This window comes from Crinia signifera, chromosome 1, assembly GCF_055691185.1.
Source record: "Crinia signifera chromosome 1, ASM5569118v1, whole genome shotgun sequence".
NCBI lineage: Eukaryota > Metazoa > Chordata > Amphibia > Anura > Myobatrachidae > Crinia > Crinia signifera.
The window spans coordinates 79,748,239-79,773,452 of NC_139217.1; the positions used below are offsets into that span (position 1 = coordinate 79,748,239).

Genomic DNA, 25,214 nt, shown 5'->3' on the forward strand with positions numbered 1-25,214 from the left:
CTGCACCGGGGAGAACACGCGCATCACATACACGCAGGGACAGCATCAGCAGTGAGTGGATGACAGTGGATGTGAGACTTCCTGCGGCTACTTTGTGGGGCTCTCTCTGTAAATCCCTCCTCGAGTGGCCACCGTGGCGTCCCACGCATGACAATGCAGCGAGCGGGCAGCAGCTGAACTCTGGCATGGTGAGATCTTGTGTGCCGGGATTAGTGTAGGCTGGACATGCACATGTATGTTCTATGTTGCTCAAGGATTTGATGTGCTTGCTCGGGAAAGGGATTAATGTAAACCACTATCAGACCTTAGGAGCAGCTCATTGTTTTGTTTCGATAGCCTTTGCTGCATCAAGATGTGATAGGACTACATGTATCAGCATGGCCTGGGTTTCTGGAGCTCATTGAGAGCCAAGTGCTGTGGGTTTTAAATCAATTTTCGAAAATGAAACTGTTGTGTCTCTTGTTTTAAATCTCATCATGCACTCAGTATTTCCTTCCTCTCCCTGAACTTATGGTGTTCCAAGCTACACACTGTCCTGCTGTAATGGGTGTCATGTTCACCACCTGTGCCTAGGTCACAACTGGTTCTCCTCATTTTGGTGCCAGTTCATTCTCTTGTGGAACAAAAATAATTTTAATTGATCCTCCAGTTCTATAATTGTCATTGCTAATTACTACTGCAGACATATGCAGCACACTAATGTTTTACAATTATGTTGTGTCACAGACATGTCTTTCTCATCCCATCACACTTTGTTTCATTTAAATTGTAAACAATAATTTGAGTGGCATACTGTTGGAAATGTGAAACAGTATCACGTTATTTACTTATTAACTTAGACCCTAGTCCAGCAGTTTTCCAAAAAACTTTTCTTGAATTACACCACCCTAGAGTATAAGCTTTTTTTTTTTTTTCACGACAGCACCTCTAGCCTTCAAAAAGTATTGTTTATTCAATTTTTGTTTTGTCATCTAAAGCTTTAGGTATTTGTTGAGGGACAGTATTTAATTTGTATCATGTCATACCATGGGAAGCCACAGCATAGGTTTTGCCTATTTTACTGGATATTAATTTGTTGTGGGCCACACCTCTACTAGGGTGGCCAATCGGATTTGGCCACCAAAACCCCAGGATTTCAATCCCAGGATTGAAGGTTCCAATTTTGGGATTAGACTGCACATGCTCAGTCTAATGCCAGGCAGCGTCTGAGCACCTGCTCAGACTCTGCCCGGCTTCTCCCATCCCCAGCAGCATGACTAGGTCAGAGGTCACGCTGCACAGGCAGCACAGCCTACCTAGTCATGGGCCCGCTGCCCTCCAGCCGCGTCTATTGCGCAATTTGCATCCTGCCCGGCTCCAGGAAAACAGCCCGTCCATCCGGCAGCAATGCAGGACCATGACTCCCAAGTTCCCGGCTCCATCCCCCACCCGGCTCCTGGCTGCACTGCACATGTAAGTAAATATGCGGGCGGGTTTTTTTTTTTATCAGGAAAGCCAATCTCATTACATTTTTCTATCTCAAATTCCCTAACCACTACTCTTCTTATGTGGAACTGAAACATTGAGAACGGTACCGTTTCCTTGTTGTTATTTGGGAGTGCCGCCACCCTGCCTATATTTGTTATCCATCATGGAGGGCACCCGGCTTGTTGGTCAGTGAGTAAGGAGTGTATAGTTTACTCCTATCGTCCGTCCATTGGAGTATATTACTAGAATCCTGGTGTATGGAATATCTCTTGGCACTTGGACAAATACAAAATGTCTTCTCAAAGCTTTGGTCACCATCTCATCCTTCCTTATATGGTGGCTGTACTTGTTGGACTTTGGAGGGATCTCTGATTGTTTTTAACCCAATTTTATCTTTGTTGGTCCATTGTTGTGTGTATGTGTGTTTTGGCTCTGTAGTTCGGCCCAACGAAGCAGACACATCAGCAACTGCTGAACCTTTCTCTCCAGCATACCCCTTGCTGTAGGGAAGCATTTATTTGGCTCAGTTGAGTTAATGGTCCCATACGTCAGCAATCACAATTTATGGATTTCCAGATACAGGGATTTTTTGGCCAGATAAATGGATTTTACAATCTATCTGACTTTGCCCACACATTACAGATATTTATTTCAGTGATCGGCAGATTTTTCCATCTAAAGATTGCATCTTCATAACTGGAAATTGCCCCAATCGATTGTCATTTCAGCTGTTCATAATGTAAATAGATGAAGAAGACAAATTGGGAATGCCCACACATATAAAAAAGATCCGCAGATAATACCAGATTATTAAACATGTTTAAAAACCTGATTAAGCAATCGATTGGGATTGCCAAAAGGGGGGAGCCCACACATCTAAAATTAATTGTGGCAATCATCTCCATATCTGAAAATTGTCACAACTAATTGCTGATTTATGGGGCCCTTTACTGGTGCACAACCTGGTCACTATAAATACATCAAGGGCCAATGCACAGTGCTGTCAGGTGCTCTGTTTACATTAGGTCTAAGCACAGGACACGAGGACATCCCCTAAGACTGGAAGAAAGGATATTTTACATGCAGCAAAGGAAAGGGTTCTTCAGTTAAGCAGTTAATATCTGGGATTATCTGCCAGAAAAGGTTGTAAAAGGTCGGACCAATTTTTAGCAGAGATAAACATCTGAGGATATAATCATTAATTTGTATGCACAGTAGGAGGTCCAGTAGGGTAAAGATCATCCAAGGGCTCAGGGAATGCTGGATAAAGGATACTGTAGTATAATTTTATAAATAGGTTGACCTAGATGGACTTGTGTCTTTTTTTTTTTTTTTTTCAACCCCAAAAATTGTTACTAGGCCATGACCAGGTCTCTCTCTGCTATACAGATAACCTTCTTACTATTGCGTACCTATAGCTGAATATCCTTTTTCACCTTCTATTCTCTGATCTTGCTGAATCAGCTTGTTCTAAATAAATCCTTGACATAGTCTCTCTCTGCGTTCTCATGGCAGTTTGGTGATGGTATCCATCCATCCATCCACCTCCTTAACTGAACCCACAGCATCTGCCTTGCAAAGTCCATGCTTAGCCTCATGTGTCCCCATCACCAAAGTGGTTTCTACAGAAATCCTCACTAGCTACTTTACCCAAGTGTCTCATACTTTGGTTCCATCCTGTGAAGTGTCTGAATTCTGAAGAAGACAACATGATAAAAGAGTTGGATTTGGAGGTCGCAATGGTCTTCTGCTACTGCAACCTGAGGAAGTCTGACCTTCCTCAGGCTTCCAGTCGCTGGGGGCCTTGCAAGGCTAAAGAAACATTTGTGACACTGTCCTTGGCCTTGTCACGCTCGGGAAATCATTTTCCCAAACACCTGCCACCCCCATCTCTCCCCCGCCTATGCCTTTGTTTGTAGTGATGCAATCGCAGGACCCATCCTGCACATGTGCAGGGCGGGTCATGCACAGTTTCCCGAACATTAGAAAACTGTGCAAGGATCACATAAGCAACCCTGCTGAATCAGGCCCTCTAACCCTTTTATGGCGGCCACTGAAGAAAATGGGAGAATCCACCTGATGTGGATGCTATCATAGCTCAGTTTCCTAAGGCCACTATCACTGCAATTCCTAATGTAGTCAATGTGGGGGCGAGCAGCCGCAAAGGGGGGTTTGTATGGTGAGGGTAGCTTTTTTTTAGCGAAGGAAAGCCATCCAGAACCCTCACCGACCGCTCACCCTATTCTACGTTTCGGGAAATCTTTGCTGTCAGAGGGTGGTGAGGATTCCCTGGAACGCCCATTGCATATATAGGCGAGCCTCTGCGTTTCGACCTCCCCTCAGGGAGCAGGCAAGCTGGAAATGCGAGTGAGGGGGGCCATTGAATACTCTGACAGAGACCTATCAGCACTGCTCTCCATATAGCTCGCTGTCATATTCTCGTCCCCCCGCATTGAATACCGCCCAATGTAACTAGCAGCTATTGCCTCCTAAATTTTTTCTCCATCTTGGGACAGTAAAGCCATTGAAATATAATTTAAGCAATATTTGAAGAGGTTGCAATAGTTAATGCTTATGTCTGAATTAGTGAATAGTGTTCAATGTTCAGGCCTTCCCTTAGGCCTAACAGCCTCACAGATGTTCACAAAGGTCATTGCTGTGCTCCTGAGCACAAAAGGTAGGATGGTGATTGTTCATTATTCATACAAAGAATAATATACAGGCCTTAACCAAAATTCATTGTCAGTTACCTGGTATCGCTGTTTAACTCTTGGCAGTAGAGATGGTTTCTACCAGGGCATAGATTCTTTGCAAGTACTTGCAGAATGGCTGTTGGCTCATAGACACAAATGTGTTTCAGCATGATAGTTATGTTTGCTAGGTTCTATTCTAGTTCAAACTCCCTTTGAAATGTAAGACGTTGCACAATCATTTGAGTGGGTGTGACATCTGTCCAATTTACTCTAGCTAATGGCCCATACACACTGGATGACATGAACAATATTTAACATTGTTAGAGTTTTCTCTGAACTCCCAGGCAACCAATATTGAGCATACCCACTGAATGATACCAGTAAAGTGACATTACCCGTACCCACTGAAAATGCAGGTCTGTGTAACTGACATCATTGATACAATGCGCAGTAAATTGTGGTGGGGAGACGGTAATATGGTGAATCTACCACACAAGTTTTTCAAGTGGAGACCCTATAGCGCTTATAACAAAAAATATATACGGTACTTCCCTTTTATTCTTAAGGTCTTATAGGTCAAATGGATGGAACAGAAGATCCTTGTAGTCAATTTTTAATTGATGATAGTTCATGCAAAACAATAGAAACAGAGGGATCATGTAATTGATAATCTGTCCATACAATAAGTGGGTTAATGCACCCGTGCAGGTAGGCGGGATTCTGTGCAGCTGTTTTTTCCTCCACCAAGAAATGGAATATGCAGGTAAGCGTACCCAGACTCACATCAAAGATGTGGCAGTTAAACACATCAAGGTATCTTTTAATTTGCGTACCCCAACTCACACTGTGTGGATGTAGTATTCGCACATAAAGGTATCTTTTAATGGGGAAAATAAGCGATGTAACCAAGGGGATGCGTACCCCAACTCACTGAAAAAAGGGCTGTGCCGTTCACATCAAGGTATCTTTCAGACCACTCAGTAAAAGGATCATAAAAACTTTAATGTCTTCCACATCCAGAAGTACATATCATACAAGATAAAATGAAATAAAAACAGAGTAATCACTGTGACTGCCGGGTAGAGGGAAAGATGGTGAAATGTGGAATTCTACAACCTGGGGGGTCTTCCGGATGATCCACCAGGGAGAGTCTTCAACCAAGGTCCCGAACTAGATGGCAGCAGTCAGCAAGCAATCACCTTCCTCTGATCACACAACGCGTTTTGATCCACTCTGGGATCTTTTTCAAGTGTACAGAGGTGTAGCAAACATGGGGTTTATATACCCAAAGTACAGGAAGTAGGGAAAACTTCCTGTTCCTGTATTCCATAAAATATTCAAATTTAAATAGATACACATATATCCAACAGTGGCGCCTTAGCGCTTAATACCTGGACAGATCTATGGTCAAATATCCTTGAGATATGGTTAGTGAATGAAACTAAAATTAGACAGTGCAAGACGCGATACCGGAAGTTATGTGCCTTCCATTGCACTTACTTCCGCGTGTCACCCAGCCCGGTCATAGAACGGAGCTGTTGCGCGTCATACAGGAGCGCCGCAGCGCTCAATCGAAACGTCAGGCGTCCCAGTGAATAGAACGGGAATGCGGTGCGTTCCACAGCACCCGCTTCCGCGTTCCAAGCACCAGATAATACAGCGCGTCATACCAGTGCGCTGTGGCGCTTGTTAATGACATCTGCGTTCCAGCACTAGGAACATTAAAGTGCATATATATGCATGTCAGTGCATATAAAATCAAGGATAGATGATCATGATATACATAAATAACATATGGTAATATACAACAGTTTATAAGCTTACAATATGATAAAATATATACAGCAGTAACACACAAAAATCCACGTAATTAGCAGCAATAAATACAGTGTATGTACAGCAGTACAATACATTAATATTAAATAGCATAGCTAATGATGTGGTTCATTTTCCTCCAGGCATTTGACCGGGCTGGGTGACACGCGGAAGTAAGTGCAATGGAAGGCACATAACTTCCGATATCGCGTCTTGCACTGTCTAATTTTAGTTTCATTCACTAACCATATCTCAAGGATATTTGACCATAGATCTGTCCAGGTATTAAGCGCTAAGGCGCCACTGTTGGATATATGTGTATCTATTTAAATTTGAATATTTTATGGAATACAGGAACAGGAAGTTTTCCCTACTTCCTGTACTTTGGGTATATAAACTCCATGTTAGCTACACCTCTGTACACTTGAAAAAGATCCCAGAGTGGATCGAAATGCGTTGTGTGATCAGAGGAAGGTGATTGCTTGCTGACTGCTGCCATCTAGTTCGGGACCTTGGTTGAAGACTCTCCCTGGTGTCCACTTATTGTATGGACAGATTATCAATTACATGATCCCTCTGTTTCTATTGTTTTGCATGAACTATCATCAATGAAAAATTGACTACAAGGATCTTCTGTTCCATCCATTTGACCTATAAGACCTTAAGAATAAAAGGGAAGTACTGTATATATTTTTTGTTATAAGCGCTATAGGGTCTCCACTTGAAAAACTTGTGTGGTAGATGTATTGTTGGAGGAGTGGTGTCTCCTCATCAGGTGTTTGAAACCCAGTAGCAGCTGCGCCCAAGGGTGATCCAACTATCCATTTTTCTGCATGGTAATATGATGAAGTTGAGGTTGGGAACCACCGGTCCATGCGCTTTTGGTCTACAGATATTTTCAAAATGACTGAGTCTGCCTTTTCTTCAAGTAAGCATCTTATACCATTAGGGCGAAGGACTGTACTTGTGGTTTCTTAAGCCAAGATCCATAAAGAGGGTTCTCTTATGCAGTGTTACAGACCTTGCTTATGTCAAAAAATCCTGTGCCTGCAAATGATTACAGTAAGTCCCCACTTAGCAGGGATAAACAAGGGTAGAGGTTGTATGGACCGTTGTCTCATTAAATCTTAGATGCTTGTACAGTATTGGGTTTTGTTCACTCTGCAGAACCGGAAGTCAAATATATTATATACCAGGAGTTCTTGCTGGAAATTAGTATGTGCCTTCTAGCTCTGGCTATTGTACAGTATTTCTACAGTACAAAGGAGGATTAGAAAAAATAATACTGAAAAGAGCTATGTTTCAGCTATGCCCACAACACACAAAAAACACAGGCGATATGGCTATCACCCCGTGTGTACAGGGCTATAGATAGATAGCGTGGCCTAAAAATATATCATTTTAATAAACACACATAGTTTGAGGCCATGCATCCATTTTATTATATTTTATTATATAAAATGTATTTTATAAGATAAAATTAGATTTATTTTTGTGTAAATATGTAAGGGGCACTTGATGGAGCTATTCAGTGGTCTTGAGCACCCATTCTTTACTGCGCTTGTAGCATCCAGAAGCACCGGTGTGGCTAAACCAATCTAGCGCATGGCTAATGATGCAGTTTGTGTGTCAAAAGGTCCAACTTTTTGTGCATTTCTGCTGGTCACCTCAGGAGGGTGATAGCATAAATTATGGGCACTGCAGAACTGGCACTCGTTTATCATACGGTACAGGATCCCGGTGCTTGGGATGATGGAGGTCAGAAGACAGACAACAGCATCTTAATACGCAGAACCCTGACACCTGCTACATAATTATGCTATCCCTACCTTCCTAACCCCTTGTACCTGCAGCCTAACCCTTACCCTCCGCACAGCCTAACTCCATCCTTCTCCCCCTTATTGCCTAACCCTAATGTTATGGTATTCCAACTGCAGGCATCTCTAAGGCTGGTATGCTGAACACATCCCTAATATGGGACCAATATATTGTGCAGCCCTGTACCTGCACAAATAAGGTTTATAATTGTCCCTTTGGACACTGCTCTCCCCAAAAGGGATCTCTCATTTATATCCACAAGTCGCCTTGTAGGTAGAAATGTCTCTGGCTTAGAAAATGTGCAATTGTATAAGTGTAAAGACGAATACAAAGTTGTTCTTTAGACAATCCTGATCAGTGTTGTGATGACCGTATGAAGGCTCATAATGTGAGGTCTTTCATTTTCTGGTGATGGCTGTTTTCTTCTTCAAGAGAAGCGTGTGCATTGGGTCCTGGTAACTGCTAGACCCCTGCATCCAGCATGTGATTGGCAGTATATATGCAGGAGGCTTACACTGTGATGATTGGCTGGTCATTTGGCCATTGCGGTTTTTATTTGCTATGGAGCCATCAAAATGTCTTGTTAGCAGCTTCTGCTGTATGAATGGTATGCAGGTAATATGCCGACAGTCAGGATCCCAGCGGTAGCAATCCCGACAGCTGACATTACTGCCAGCCAGGAATACAGGGTCTCCATCCCTTATGGGGCTCCACACCCACCATAGAAGGGGGTATTCTAATTCATTCGGTCCCCCGTGCGTTCACGGGGAACCATGTGCAGAAACAGGGTGCGTGCGGCCATGGCGAACAGAGTGTTCGCCGGGGGTGTGTGTAGCTGCAGGCCTGGGGAAACGCCCAGCATTTCATTGGCTTCCCATGAAAAGCGCTTGTTGATGTGGGGGTGGGCCGCTGACATCACCGGATGTCAGCTGTCCTTCCTGTCGAATGTGCACGCAAATCTAAGTGACCGGAGAGTCACTTAGATATGCGTGCACCTTCCACATTATTCGATGGTTGGTGACCCATAGGCAATCGATGGATGTGACATCCCAGAAATGCAAAAATATTAAGTATGTAAATAAATTTATTTGAAGATCCCTCACAGAGGGAACTTATAGAGATTCAATCCCCTCCATAGAGAGAGACTTTAGTAATATATAAGAAACCCCTTCTGGAGGGGAGGTGGGATAATTCCAAACTGTTTTGGTGGATAAACTTCACCACCACAAGGCTGCAGACTGTACCAATCTCCTAAAGGGAGAGGGGAGGCTGATAAGTGACAGTTAATCTGAATGGGGCTCACAGGCTGAGTGAGAGTCCCACAAGCCCAGGGTGAGGGGGGTGAAAAAGCAGTTGCTGAGGAGAGAGACACAGAGCAGGGGTGTGCGCTGTGACGAGAGCTGCAGAGGTACTAAATGTGGCAAGAATTACCAAAAGGCGACTCCCGTTGACGCAGCACGGTTGTTCTGGGGATTCCTTCCCATCAGGAAGCAGTGCAGTCCCGCTGGTCGAGAATCCCATAGAGCTGCTTCAGAACTGGGCTGTGTAAGAGGCCTGGCCTAGCTGAAGGAGGCCGGTGGTGCGCAGTGACGCAGAGCCTCTCTATTCCACAAAGGGCAGTATTCAATGAGAAAAATTTGCCATGTTTTATGGCGAATTTGTGCTTTTTTCGCCTTGGACGGAGCATTTTGCTCTCCAAAAGCGAGCAACCCTATTCAATGTGAAATATTTGCCGTCTTTCTAAGTGATTTTCGCCGTCTCTCTCCGTGTAGCAATTCTCCATCTTTTCATGGAGAGCTGGAATGTGAACTTTTAAACTAAAAGGTTTTTTTTTTTTAAATTTTGGTGTAAAAAAATCAGGATTTTTTTTTCTGTGAAGGGGCATGTTATTTTTATTCTTGTGCTTATAGCACATGAATATATATTTAATAAAAAATTTTTTTTTTTTTTACACAGAGCAGCCAGCAGGGGGCCGGAGCTCTCGAGCCGCTCATTAGATATTCATATATTCACTGCATCCGATCATTACATATGCACAAACGGGTGCAGTGAATACTGGGTCCCCCGCTGGCTATAGGGGGGGGCAGCTTGTGCTGCCTGGGTCCCGGGGAGCCCACCTCCCCTCCACATATGTTCTGGGGCAGCCAGGGAGACTTTAATCTCCCTGGCTGCCACCGTCCCACGGCTCCCTGCCAGCTCCCTGCCGCGGACGCTCATCCGCTGCAGGGGTTAAGACTCGCCGCGAGTGGCGGCGAGTCTTAACCACATTGAATAGAGGGAGCAGGAGTGGCAGCGAGCCCTCCGGAACAGGGCGAGAGCATGGCGAGAGAAAAAAATATCTCGCCATGCACGGCAAATTTTTTTCATTGAATACTGCCCAAAGAGTCAGTGAGTCAAGCCCTGGAAATCCCTGAATGGCAACAGGGGTGGACCCAAAAGTATTCCCTAGGGCTTAAGAACAGACGTTGGATGGGGAGGCAGACTTTGCAGCTTCATTGTAGGGCCCCACAGGACCTTCATTGCTAATTCAAGAAGGAGATATAATACAGCGTCAGGAAGGAACTGCAGAAAGGAACTATAAACAGTTGTCAACGCAAGAAACATTAAAAGTGAAACTCAAGATTCTAACTGTGAATACAGAGAGAAAATCTGTTTATGTGCACATAACTATTTCCCTTAAGAGCTAAATTGCGTAATTTAGAGAAAAAGACTTGAACTTTAATGTTATAGTAATATAGATATTTTATTTATTTATATGAATCATTTCTGAGTTGTGCTTTGTGCAAGATGACATGCTTTGTGTGGTAAATGAAGCACTTAATTGCAGCTGGATGACCAGGTACCGGTCTGCACTTCAGCAGTGAAATAAAACCTTGTTTGCTGTTGTCAGAGTTGTGCAAAACCAACTGTTAAATGGGTACTTGTTTCCTAGCACGGCGCCAACAATCTAGATTGTATGTGTCGGGCCGATATCGCAAGCATTGCATGCTTCTTATGTGTTTGTGCGGCATAAGATGCATGCGATGCGATCGATGATATTTTTACATTAGAATCAATGTGAAATGGTCCCTGAGACCCAATTTTACATTGATTCCAAACCCTCCTCATGGGTGAAATGCCCCCCCCCCCCTATTGTTAACGCCACCCCACTATTGACGCCAACCCGAAGCGTGGCGAGCGCAGCAGTACGCGTCCTCCGACCTTTTCATACCCCCACTATCCATGTCGGCGTGGAGTTGATTTTATATAGTGTGGCGAGCGCAGCAAGCCACCGAGCCCGAAGCGTGGCGAGGCGGAATACATGCGAAGTAGTCCGCGTCCCCACGCAGGGCTCGCTGTGCTCGCCACGCTGAGTTTTTACCACATTTCCATATGTATCAACACAGAGGGTAAAGCAAGTTTTTCACATCCCCCACTTCCCACGCCATCCCCCCTCACCTGCTATCCGGGCAACCTCCTGCTGTGCTGCCTGGACCCAGTGACCTCCTCCTCCCTAGCCACAGTACTTCCTTTTCCGGGTGCAGGGAGGAGGTGGAGCCCGGGAGTCCTTGCAGCCGTTTGCAGCAGGAGGTTTCCTGGCCTGCCTGTAGGCACCCTCTCACCCGGGACCGGCTGCTTAGCAAAGGGGTGCTGTTTTTGCAAGAGCTGTCCTTTGTGATACTAATCGCATGTGTTAGTACATATGCTATTAGTATTGATTCGATGTGTGGCGGGATGTACTACAATTGCTCAGTACATCCTGCCCTACATGAGAAAGTAAAAGATATCTCTCAGAATGGCCCTTCTAGTGTGTATTGGGACACATTTTCGCCCAAAAAATAATCAAAAAGACACCCAAGATTCTGTTTTTCATTAGCCAATGTCCGTTTCACATTGTTTTGTTCATAGTCAAAATGCCTGAATATAGTGAAAGTAAGTGGATTAAATTCTGTCCCAGACTTGTGTTACACCTGTATGTTAGTACTGTGTAAATGTCTAGCCTCTACCATCACATATAGGTGTAAAGTATGTGCTAAACTACAGCAGTCAGTAAGGGATTAGGTTGCTGTGGCTTAGTGCAATTATTCACCTTTTAAAGTTTTAACAAATGAGACCTTCTATGGCCTATATACTTCTACCCAGTATGCAGTCTGTGCTTGCCAAGTCAGATCTCTCCTGTGAAGCGTGGAGTGCTCTTATTTGCTGACCACAAAAGATTGATTCAGGATAGCAGTCATTTATAGGGAATGCTTATTAGACTGGGGTGTGTGAGCAGGAACAGACAGATATAGTTACAGCATACATTTCATTTGTGCAAAACAAAAACTCATTTTTAAAGGTTTTTTTTTCCAGGGGGGGGGGGGGGGGGGGGGAGGGATGCAAGTGTCATATTGCCAGCCATTGCGTTCCCCACTACTGAAACAATGTGTTACAAAGTGTAATGGCATAATTGCATTTGTATTTCTTTTTTTAATTATTGAAAAATGTATATTTATTTGATCTGATCAGAGTGTATTTGATCTGTGCAGTAACGTGGTTGTCAAAAAAATGGCTGCCGGATGACTCCTCGACATTCAGAATTCCGATGGCCGTTTCCTGACTTACACATGCTATTTTTCCTTGTGGGGGTTCAGGACCCACATAGAGGGAGAATAGAATAGGTGGCGAGCTCAGCGAGCCGGCAATTGGTTTGAATGCGGTGGGGTTTTACGTCCAAGTGAGACCTATATTGCGGTGTAAAAATAAAGCAGTTAGTATTTTCCCTGCACAGAAACAAAATAACTCACCCAAATCTAATTCTCTCTGCACAAGTTACATCTGCCCCCCCTGCAGTGCACATGGTCTTTTCCACTTGAGGAGGCGTTTGCCTTTGCGAGTGAGCCGGAATAAGGGCCATTATTTCCAGGTAAATAAAGGACCTGGTTGCACAATGAAAATGCAATGGGTCTTCTGTTTTTTTAACACTACGGGTGAGAATTAATAGGATGAGAGATTCAGAAAGTGAGAGATTTGGTGAGAAATCGCCAGTTTTTTTTAAAGCGGCAATCATTTACACAGCAAGATCAAACTGGTTTTGTAGTGTAAATGATTGTCGCTTTAAAAAAAGTAAAGATTTCTCACCAAATCTCTCACTTTCTGAATCTTTCATCCTATTAAATCTCACCCTATATGTGTTACATAGACATAACACAACTAATAGTCACACTCTCTAAAGTATTGCCACATAGTCATGAGAATGAGTAACTGTGCTGATTCTGTATATGTGTGTGTGTCACCGGATTTACTGGTGTGTTATCATATTTGAACATGAAAGACACAGTCACCATCTCAATAGGATTCAGTTGTTGTGCAAGGGAAACGTTTACTTGAGATATATGTAATACATACAGTAGGTTATGTGTGGCCAGTTCTGTGCACCGACCAAATGAACGTTCACATTGATCTGCTGTTAGCGTGTGCAGACAGGTGATGGCAGTATGGGCATCCCTCTGTCTCACAGGGGTAAATGTATGAAGCTTAGAGAAGTGGTATCTAGCCCCATAGAGAATGTTACGTGCAAGGTGATAATGCTCCAGATACCACTTCTCCAAGCTTCATACATTTACCCCACAGATTCAGTATTAATTGATAACCAGTAGGTGATTGCATGTTGTGAATAGAGTAACGACAATTAGCAATTGCATCTGCCCGTAAATTTTTTTTTGCATTTGTCACATTACGTGGATTGAAGAAATCTAAACCAGTCTCCATAAGTCACGTATTAAAGAGAAAAGACAGCTGGAGGCACAGATCTTTATCCAAGCAAGAAGTATTGGGCTACCTAATGTGCCGCGCTCTGGGCTACCAAATGTGCCACGCTCTGTACATGACTTTGGGTGCAAGTAACAACATAACGCTTAAAAAGACTGACCCTTTGGCCAGAGGGCCAAGCACAGCACTGTCCACTTTGAAGGACCAGATCAGCAGTGTACAAACACAGTACTCTGGGCACTCTAACAGTCCTTGTTTTAAACCTATCTATGCTAAAGCACAGATGCCTAAATTAGTACCTCATTCAGTTTGACTTTACCCTCTTCGCCCAAGCATAAATTTCCTTTAAACCTGGACTGTGAGTACCTTGAGGATCATGATTGGGAGCCCCTGGACTAGGCCACCAACCGTTTTAGTTCAGGTGTCCTGGAGGGTCTTGAATTTATAGTCCCATACAGTAGATGTAAATGTAGGGCCCCAAATGGTCATCCAGGAGGAGAACAAATAAGTAGCAGGTTTTGTCAGGAGTGGCCCAAGATGGCACAAATAACCAACTCCTACCGCAGATCTTTATGCAGGGAATAAGTCCTCCACCTCCTATGGATGATAGTTGGTGAATGCTTTTGTATCCAAACTGGAAGTGATGGAATTAATCCAAACTGGGATGATCAAAAATTGTAATCCAGGAACACTGGGTTGGGAGAGATAGCAATGTCCTTCTTATGCGTTTCACTGCGCTTGGTAGCTTTATCAAAGGAGCCTGAACTGAAACGGTTGGTGGAGACCACACAAAAATTTGAATTCAGTGCACATTTGTTGGTACTGCTTTCCTAGCACGGCGCCCACGATCTAGATTGTATGTGTGGGGCTGATATCTCAAGCATCTCATGCATCTTATGTGTTTGTGCGGCATAAGATGCATGAGATGATGCGATTGACGAGATTTTTACATTGGAATCAATGTAAAAGCCCCCAAAACTCCAATTCTATTTGCTAACCCCCCCCCCCCCCTCATGGGTGAAATAGGCCCCCCCATTGTTAACGCCACCCCACTATTTACGCCAACCCGAAGTGTGGCGAGTGCAGCGAGGGGCAGCGGTACGCGTCCTCCGACCTTTTCATACCCCCACTATCCACGTCGGCGTGGAGTTTATTTTATATAGTGTGGCGAGCGCAGCGAGCCACCGAGCCCGAAGCGTGGCGAGGGGACGCGGAATACATGTAAAGTAGTCCGCTCCCCCTCGCGGGGCTCGCTGCGCTCGGTGGCTTGCTGCGCTCGCCACACTATATAAAGTCAACTCCACGCCGACGTGGATAGTGGGGGTATGAAAAGGTCGGAGGATAGATCAACCAGTCTGTTTAATAATAGTTTTTAGGGCTGCTTATTTTTCTCGAAGTGCACACAGAGACTTTCCTAATGCTTTCACACAACATTTTAGCATGCCGGTACAAACATACAGGTTTACTCATTTATAGCAGCTATTGTATATACAAACGTACTGTATATTTACTTCAGTGAGAGTGGATTTTATTCAGTAACAAGTGACTGTGGAATACTTTGCTGCCTTGTATGTTGAAAGCCTCAGCTACATACCTTTCCCAAGATAATAGTAGTCTTTGTTGGATTGAGTAATTAACAGAACAGCGGTGCATAACAAGCAAATGCTGTAGACAAACATATAAATAAATACATTCACACACATATAATGTATTTACACACACACAGATGCCTGAACAACAACAATCACCATAATAAACTAACGTACCTTAATACACAAATAGTCAACTAATGGGGTTTTAGTTTATGAATTGATCAATGCATTTAAGCTTGCAGCCCATCGCCAAGGGACCCCATTTCACTGCAAGTCCTACACTAACAACCAATATCTTTAAAAAAAAAAAACTTGACAACTGCTGACACATTATAGGTAGAGGCTAGACTGAACATTGTGCTTATTTTCTGGTTTAAAGCTTATCTGCCAAGTAACATATGGCTTTTACCCTTGGCGAAGGGCTGCAAACGGGTGTGGTACAGGGGTCCGACAGCGGGATTCCGATAGTCATTAGCCCGACGTCGGGATCCCGTCTGCCCGGATCCAGACAGCATGGTGAGCGCAACTAAGCCCCTTGCGGGCACGGTGGCTCGTTACACTCACCACCTATTCTATTCTCCCTCTATGGGGGTTTCCTCTATATTTGGGTTCATTTTTAATTATCCATTTTGTGATCATCGCTCTCTCATGCACCCCAGGAAAGCTCATTTATCCTAAACCTGTGACAGCTGCTCCCTTAGTGCTAATTCAGGAGTTGTGTTGTTGATTGCCTCCACTGAAAGGGTTAAGGTGCCCATACATGTTGCGATAAGCACATACTTTTTGTACTGCCCGCAGATCACATTGCACGCAAAACGCACGCGTGCGATCCAATACGATCCGCCCGATAATGCGACGCATGGTGTGCTGCTAATCGGGCGGATCGTATTGGATCGCACGCGTGCGTTTTGTATTCGATTTGCGTGCAATGTGATCTGCGGGCAGTACAAAAAGTATGTGCTTATCGCAACGTGTATGGGCACCTTAACCCTTTGAGTGCCAAGTGAATTTGTCAAAAGAGCTGTGAAAATTGGCAAGCAAACATTGTTAATTATCATAATGACCTTTAATGTTTACCTTTTTATATAGGAAATATAATCTTTTTTACATAATATATGTACTGTATTTGAATTTATATAACAAATGTGATTGACGCTTGAATTTTTAGCGGATATTTTCTCACAGACGTTGGCACCCAACAGTGTTGCCATACTGCCCTGCAAATAGAATTGTGTGTCTTCATGCAATCTAGCAGACATACCGATAAATTGAGTACTATCAATAGGAGGTGCCAAGATGCTGACCATTGTCATATGTGGTGCATCTTTGCACCAGTCCTCTAGCAACCATGGGGGATGTTTCCCCACAGGTGTATGTGCCTAGGATTAGGTCTAGACAGATTGCTATTACATACACATGCCCTCACTGTACTCTGCAGCGCTTTCCCAACCACTCCCTCCCCTGTTCTGGATCTCCAAACATGACTATTCATAAGCGCAAGATGGGGGGGACCGGATAAATGTTGAACTCTCCTCCTTAGGCCGTAGGTTAATAAGACACGTGTAACTTGCGTAACTATTGGAGATACAACCTGCACTGTCCAAAATTTAACCCGCTGGTTCACTCCAGTAATATGTGAAGTGTGTATTTTATTGGTTTGTTTTTGTACTTGATTGCAATCCTTTGCGCATACCAGCCTGGCCTATTTATGGGACTGATTTAATTAAAAACTGTTCCACACGTGCTGCCTTAACCCACAATAAAATAAATAAGTGTTGTAAATTATATTATTACGCTACATTCTCTAAACACCACAGAGAACTGATTTTATTATCCCCATGACGTCGTGGTGTTCAAATGAAAAGGAAAAATCCTCTTGTGCTTACAGGTTATTTCCAAGCACATGTTTGTCATTTCCCATTTACTGTACTTTTATGTGGTTTCCCCATGGCATGGAGCCTGATAAAAGGTCGAGGGGGGTGTCTGTGCGGTACTAGGAAAGTGGAGGCAGGTGTCTTTCAGCACAAATAAGGGGGCGAGTCAAATGTTTTGTGCAACAATTCAGTGTTCTCCATTCTGACACCCATTAGTATTGACACAGGTAAACTTGTCTTAACGCGTATCGCTGGCTAAATGGTTGTTGATTGACCATATCACCCGTGGTTTTTGTGTGTGTTCGGTGATAAATCGCTAGGAGCGCCCTCCCGCATCCAGCCCTTAATGGCCGCTCCTTCAATTGGGATACGGTCTTTGGGTCACCAGCATGATGGCCGACAGTCATTCGGGTGACACCATTAGGTCGACATGAGTCTAGGTTGACATGCAGGAAGGTCCACATGAGTCTAGGTTGACAGGGTCATTAGGTCGACAGTCAAAAGGTCGACATGGGGTATTTCACAGTTTTTTTTGAGCCAACATGTGCCGACAGGCGGTATTTCGTGCCCTACCATCCACTAGGGCGTGGTGGGAGAATAAAATAGCCGAAGCATGGCGAGTGCATCGAGCCATGCGAGGGGATGCGGTGCTACATTTCAGTGTCCAAAATTGTGTCGAAATTCAGGACCAAAAATGTAAAAAAAAAAAAACAATTTGACCTAGACTCATATCAATCTAAACTTGTGTTGACCTAGATGCATGTCGACCTAATGACTGTCGACCAACATTGTGGTGACCTAATGATCCCTACCCCTAAAATAGTGTGCCGAGCGTAGCGAGCCACCATGCCTGAAGCATGGCGAGTGCAGTGAGCCATGTCGGGGGACGCAGTGCTATGCTTCAGTGTCCATGTCGACTGTGTCAAAATTCGAGACAAAGAAATGTGAAAAACCCCATGTCGACCTTCCTGCATGTCGACCTAGACTCATGTTGACCTTCCTGCATGTCGACCTAGACTCGTGTCCTCTTAAATGCATGTCGTCCTAATGTTGTTGACCTAATGACTGTCGACCAACATCGTGGTGACCTAATGATCCCTACCCCTTCAATTATGGCTAAAGTATTTCTGGTTGCTGGTGCACAATGTGCTGTGCACCAGCGAGTTCTACTCAACATAGAATAGAGGTTCTATAGACACTGCTGCCATAAGACAGTAGTTAGGGCATACAAACAACAGACTGTGCATATGTTTCTTCTCACACCTCAGGAACTGTAATTAGAAGAAGTGTCTCCCCCCCCCCCCCATGGATAGCAAGGGACTAAACGGAGCAAAAATATCATTTTTCTCTGTTTGCTTCCACTAGTGGTAGCCGCAGTGGAAAACAATTGAATCGCATTAGGAAACTCCTTCTCCCATCACTACAGAAAAATCGTGATCTCTAAGGAAGGCAGTTTTGTCTGGTAATCATGCGTGAGAACTCCCTTGTATCAATCATATGTGCTCCCATCGCTAGGTGCCAGGGTTGCAGAGATTGAGGAACCTAAAGTGCCCCATCTCTGGCAATTCCCCTCACTTTAAATCTGGCTTGTGGTCGTGAGGCTGGCTCCATTGCTACTCAGCACCCGGGAATATTTTCTTTGCTGTGGAAGATGATTGGTTGTAATCTGAAGTAAAGACTTTGAGTGGGATCATTTCACTACCACAACTTGACAGTTGGCTGTATTCATTTGTGGAATTCCCCTGACAAACCCAGATTTGTCCATCTGCTAGATACTGAAACCTGATTCATCACTCCAGAGAGGGCATTTCCAACAGGAATGGGGTTAAAGAGGAGAGGCCCAACTGCAGCCTCCATGCAGGCCTCTCACGAGGGTAGTTCCAGAGTGAACTGTGCATGTCACTGGGGAAATGGCAGCCTCAGAACTTGCAGAGGTGCAAGTGGTACTTGTGTAGTTTCACAGCGCCCGATATGGGCCGATATATGGGATGCGATCCGAACCGATTTTTTTGCCTGTTCATAACCCCACTATCCCCTACGCATGGAGTTGATTTTATATAGTGTGGCGAGCGGACGTGGATTACTGCCACACTATATAAAATCATTATGAACAGGTAAAAAATTGCTTTGGGTCGCATCGATATATCGGGCGATATCGCATCCGATATATCGGGCGCCGTGAAACTACACAAGTACCGTACAAGTATATGGGGGTGTGGGCACCGCACACCTTTTCACCCATTATACTGTAGATACACCCATGATTTCTGCAACTGCAGAATCCAATGCCATTATACTTTTATAAGCAGCTGATGTTTCTTTCAAATAAGTTTTGTGACGGGTGACACACTATAACTCCCTACACACATAAGTACTTGGTGATGGCGTTATGCTGGCATTTGTGGCAGATGTGCCTCAACTGTTGTACTGTAGATGCATGTTATAAAAAGCCAAAGGTTGAGCCGCCTAATATACTAGATGTAAACACCAGCATATTAAGTAGCCACATTCTACTTCAAAAGACCTACAACTGTAAAGTTCATCTCCATAGTAACTGTATACCTCCCAACAGTCCCGATTTCAGCGGGACAGTCCCGATTATCAAGGCCTGTCCCCATCTCGCGGCCGGCAGTGTCCCGTGGTGAGGGGGGGCTGTTGAGAGTCCCCCCTGTCGGCTGCTAAGCAGCGGGGAATAAACACTGTGCGCATGCGCACAGCGTCTATTCCCGTATCCAGGGGGCTGGGGGCATGGCTAGAGGCTCACAGAGCCTCTGGGTCATGCCCCCATAGCAGCTGCGTCCCGCATACAACTCCTCCAAAGTTGGGAGGTATGTAACTGCATTGTCCATTCTATAGTTTACATTGATATTAAAATACAATGGCCATAGTGTGACTTATGTTTTATTCAAATGAACTGATACCATACCCTCCAACATGACCCATCCCATTAGGTACAAAATGCTCTGTTCCTGGACTTCCCTGCCAGTGACAGTTACAGAGGTGAGCCTACAGCACAGTCCAATATTCAAAGAGGGGGGGTCACATCAACTCTCAGTGATGTTTGGGATGGCAGCTGGTGTGGCTCCCCCTTTTGAATATTGGACTGTGCTGCAGGCTCACATATGTAACTGCCACTGGCAGGGAAGTCCAGGAACAGAGCATTTTGTACCTAATGGAATGGGTCATGTTGGAGGGTATGTGATACTGGATAAATAGGTAAAATTGTATAGTTTGTTCTTGGGTGAATTATGTACTGTATTTAAGAACAAGGAGTATAGGTGCCAATACACGCTCCGATGGGGGCGTCCGTGTTGTGCTTAAATAGCAGGCATCGCATGCCTTGTGCATGCAATGCGATGAAAAGCATGTACAAAAAGTATATGCAGCACATACTTTTTGTACTGAACGATGAGATGCCGCGGGAGTGCGCATCTCAAAGTACAAAACGGACCCGCCGCATCGGAGCGTGTATGGGGACCTTATGATTAGGAGGATAATTGCACACCACACAATGGGGCAGATGTATTAAGCCTGGTGAAGAGAGAAACTGGAGATAAAGTGGAAGGAGATAGCACACCAGCCAATCAACTCCCAACTGTCCTATTTCAAACACAGCTGATTGGCTGGTGCTTTATCTCCTTCCATTTTAGCTCTTTGCCAGGCTTAATAAATCTACCCCAATATCTTTATTTGTACTCTATACTGTTAGTACTTTGACATCTTTATACAGTGCTTGTGTTCAGCACCAGTCTCTGCTCTCACGAAGTGTAATGGTAAGTACACACGGTACAATATGCCATTCGATTTTGACTATATATAATCAAAATTGAATCTGGATCACAAAGACATTGAATGGAGATAGAACATGTTTTTAACCTTTCGATCAAGATCTGATGCGCACTCCCTTTCAGCAGAAATCAAATAGCCAAGTAGACCGTGCAGCAATGACTATATAGTATAGATCTGTACTATATAGTCAAAATTGAATGTATGCGCTTTGGCCTGCCACGTGATAGCAAAGCTATCGCACCATGTGTACACACCAGCAGACTCCTTTATCATTGGAGGAACGTTGGTGGTGGTCCTTCTGGTCCTGATTTAGATTTGTACTGCGGCTGTTTAACTCCATGTTAAGGGTGGGATGTTCTAACATCCGCAGCCCTGTATCGCCGGGTTTCGCATTCTTAATGACAGCATATTCTCTAACATATGCGGTCATTAACGCAAGGGACAGCTCTTGCGATAAAAGCTGTCCCTTGCGATGCGGCGCCGGTGCTGGACTTCCGGATCTGTGACCCGGGAGTCCATCTGCGCATGTGCAGAGCACGGTGCCGGCCGCAGGGTATGCTGGGAGGGACGGATCCCTCACACAGCGCTGTGGTAAGAGGCCCATAGGCTTCTGCATGGAATTGCCAGCTTTTTCTGGCGATTCCCTCCGCAGCGGTGACACCTCGGAGGGGGGACAGAACATATAGAAATGCGATAACCCCGATAACAGGGTTTTTACCGCATTTCTGTGTTAGAGAATCTCCCCCTAAGTGTGTTCTCTTGCACTGCATCCCCTCCTATACCATTAAGCATTGCTGCACGCAGTGCTAGATTGCACTTGTGGGTCTCCCGTTCTAAGCGAATGGATAGTGGTTGCCTGCATACAAGTGCCCCGGCTATCCCGTGAGCGGCACATAGCGCCAACAACACAAACTAACCCATCATTTGTAAACCGTTTGAAAAAAATAAAATTCACACCTCCCATCTGGAAGTTCAGAAAACACATTTTCCCATCAACAATAGAAAACCTCAACATACATGTCACACATCATTCACCACATGAAAAATTACATTGTCCAAATGTGACCGTTTTGAAAAACCGCTTAACATATTAAAATAAACTGTGAGGGATGTACCAGGGGTACTGTACAGTGTCCCCACATTTTTACCTTTAAATTAAGTCTTTTTTTCATAGTCCCTTTTTTTTAATGCACGTCATCTTGTTTTAAAACCTGATCTGCATTGTAATTAAACTGTTTGAGCCATCTAGCAGCTAATTAAATCTCCCTATAATATATATAATCTAGTGAGTATATCGCAGCTTTCCAGATAGTCCTAAATTAGAAGCTGCAAACTGTACAATAAAAGTAGTGTACAGGATGCAGGTCATGCAGTGCCTGGCAAGACTTTAAGGTCATTCGACTTGCTTTTAAATTATTATTTATTGCACTATACTTAATAGCTGATACTCATGGCATAGGAATGTGCCTGCGTACTTATTTTGAGTAAAACAAAAAGGAGCCACCTCCAGTTGGCATTGTAGTGCTTCTAGGTGTCCTTTGAGGAGTTCATCCCAAAGTTAACCCTTTATGTACACCGTCTCTGCCACATACAAGAGGCTTCCTCTAGAGCAGTGTTTTTCAACCACTGACCATGGCACACTAGTGTGCATTGAGCTGTTCTCAAGTGTGGCCCCAGATCTAGAGATGCCCAAACCAGTTTACAGCAATCACCAGTTCAACTGTTATTTACTGGACTCTTCTTTTCATGTAAAGGGCCACTGTATTTTATTTTTGTTACCTGTGGGGACCAGTGTGATAGTTTTTTATATGGGAGCCAATAGGTGTTTTTTTTTTTTTCCTGTGGGGGCCAATGTGTTTTGCCCTGTGGGACTCTCATGGTGTGCCTTGGCAATTCTAAAATCTTATTGAGTGTGCCGCAAGGTAAAAAGGTTGAAAATCACTGCTCTAGAGTCTACATGGACTGGCTATTGCACACCTTTCCTTTTTCAACCATTCTCAAGGCTGCTAGATTTGTTGGGAACGACTCCGCAATTAAACAATTATCTCCAAATCCCTGCGTTGCTTTTACTTGCAACAGAGTATTCATGTTCAAGCGATGAATGTATTAAATCTCATGCAAATTATTATCTTGCGAGCCTGGCATTTGTTTGTGCAAGTATCCACGCGGATGGCAGAACAGGTTTTCTGTTGATCACTGATATGGATCATTAACACTTCTGAGAAGACAAGAGGACTGTGCTCAGATCTGTGTGATAACTAGGGTGTATAAGGGAGGGAATGCAACATCGGGTGCTGGAAAAAAATCACTTAAGATGCGATCGGATGCTATCGGAGATTGCATCGCAATGTCCCATCACAACGCATCGCACAAGCGTACGGCCACCATAACTTTTAATTTATGCTTTTCCTTGAAATTCACAGGCATTATGACTGTAGTCTATTACTATCCACCTAATTATGCAGTATAGGAGTTTATTAAGTGAATGTGAAATTTTAAAGCTTACTGTAAAGCATACTGTACAGTGCAGTATGCTGGGCACCTGTATTTAATGTGTAACCTTATTGCTTTATCCTGTTGTAAGGAAGAAAATTGATTTGTACCTGGATTGATATGGAAAACGCCATCCAGTGGGCACGTCACCGATGGCAGCAAGTTCTACCCTCCAATAGTAGCAGCAATGAAAACTATGGGAGAAGCAGATCTTCTTCTAAACACAGGATCGTTGTCCCATGTGTGGATCAGTTTAAGGAAGAGTATGAGATGCTCACCAAGGGCTACAAGAACAACAAAATATGCACCACCAAGTACACACTGCTGAACTTCATTCCAAGGAACCTATTCGAACAGTTTCACAGGTGAGTCGCTGCTATTGCACCTGTGCAGGAACACTGCAGCAGTGGCACATCGGGTAACTGGACAGCAGAGATCATATAATGTACCCTACAGCAGGGTTTTCCCTGTCATAACATTGTGCCCTCACAGGGGAGGAGGGGGAATGGATTGTCATGTTTAAACTAGTCTACAAAGAGCAGTAACAGGGTCTCTGAGCGCCCTGTACTCTAAGCGCACCATTGTGACAATGGGGGAAATTTGCTAAGATGGCAGTTGCTACGGGCAGAATTTACTTATTTATTTAACCCCTTCTAGAAGATAATAGTAACTGGTTGGTTGCCCATAGCGACATCCCATGTGAAATAGAATTTCCCCCATAGTGTGTGGTGCAGCTGGCACCCGTATCTGCAGTAGTGGCCGGCGTACATTAAAGATGCTCCGGGGGCAGCTGTAAACATTGCAAGGTGCGGCCTGTAGAGTCCTGATGCAGCAACATTACTGGCATCAGAGGGCCATTCTAGGATGAGTCAGGGGGTGGCGATGGTGCCACCCATGAAGCCTTTGTGTTCTGTGCGGCTGCATGTTTCACACATGTGACTTCTCATTATGGACTTGCATCGGCCCCTAAATACTAGTAACCATGGTAGAAAGGGGAGGAACCCTTCCCGAAATTGGCCCTGCCCCCTATCCTATATTTTATTACAACAAATGTGGACATAATACATAATACACACTTATACACTTGCCTGGGGCTGTTACAGGGACCCCTTCTCTCAACAGCAGCAGAGCTGGCACCAGAGCCCTCCTGGAGCAAGCCCAGCACTGCAGCTTTAGGATTTCTGCCAGGCCCTTGTCCATACCATAGTCTCAAATCGGGTCATTTCACGCAATCTGAGTTCCTCTGTAGACATGCAGGCTTAGTGCTCTCCTTTAGCAGGTAAGATGGTAGCTGGCATTTTATACATGCCCAGAAAACGGCATCTGAATGGCCATGACACGTCTGTGTTTATCCACCCACTCCCCATTACCACCCCATGCCATTTAATTTGGGACAAATACCTTATTGCAACCACCATCGCAGTTCAATTGCTGCACGTATGCACTGGGTCTCAGATGCCTGCGCAGTAACCTTTCACACCGGCTACATTCAGGCATGTGTAGGCAGGACTACTGTGATGGGTACAGTATGCGTGCAGTTGTCAGTCTACCGGTAAAACCCAATGCCTGTGATATCTGTCCAGCTCTGATCAAATCAGACAGCATGCACCACCAATCGGTCAGCGCTAGTTGGTCACTGAAGTACACCGTACAATTACCTGGCAGATCTGCTGATATATGGTGGATTTGCCAAATAATTGTAGCTTATATGACGGCCTTAACTGGCATATTTTACAGATCCACTTGTGGATCTTTTGTGTCAGTCAGGAATAAATACACCTGTGTGCCTGCTAAGAAGTCTGTAAAACATGTACATGTTACTCTGGCTACGCACTGGGCGATATATCGTCACCAATATGCACAATATCGATATTTTTAAAAGTTACATCTCGAATATCAGTCAGTTTGTACACTCAATATTGTTAAGGACCCCTCCTTGTCCC

At 44.4% G+C, this 25,214-nt stretch overlaps 1 protein-coding gene across 3 annotated transcripts in view; it reads left to right on the top strand.

Annotated features, from left to right (window-relative positions):
- The window catches only part of ATP10D (ATPase phospholipid transporting 10D (putative)), a 66,588-nt gene continuing 41,374 nt past the window's right edge, over positions 1 to 25,214 (top strand). Inside the window, exons 1-2 of one of the 3 annotated variants that reach the window (XM_083167898.1) lie at positions 1 to 188; positions 23,363 to 23,636. In XM_083167898.1, coding sequence (XP_083024024.1) covers positions 23,392 to 23,636 — 245 coding nt within the window. In that variant the 5' untranslated portion in view covers positions 1 to 188; positions 23,363 to 23,391. Of the gene's footprint in view, positions 189 to 23,362; positions 23,637 to 25,214 lie in introns of those variants that run through there. The other 2 variants (XM_083167908.1, XM_083167909.1) reach the window with 2 other exon arrangements.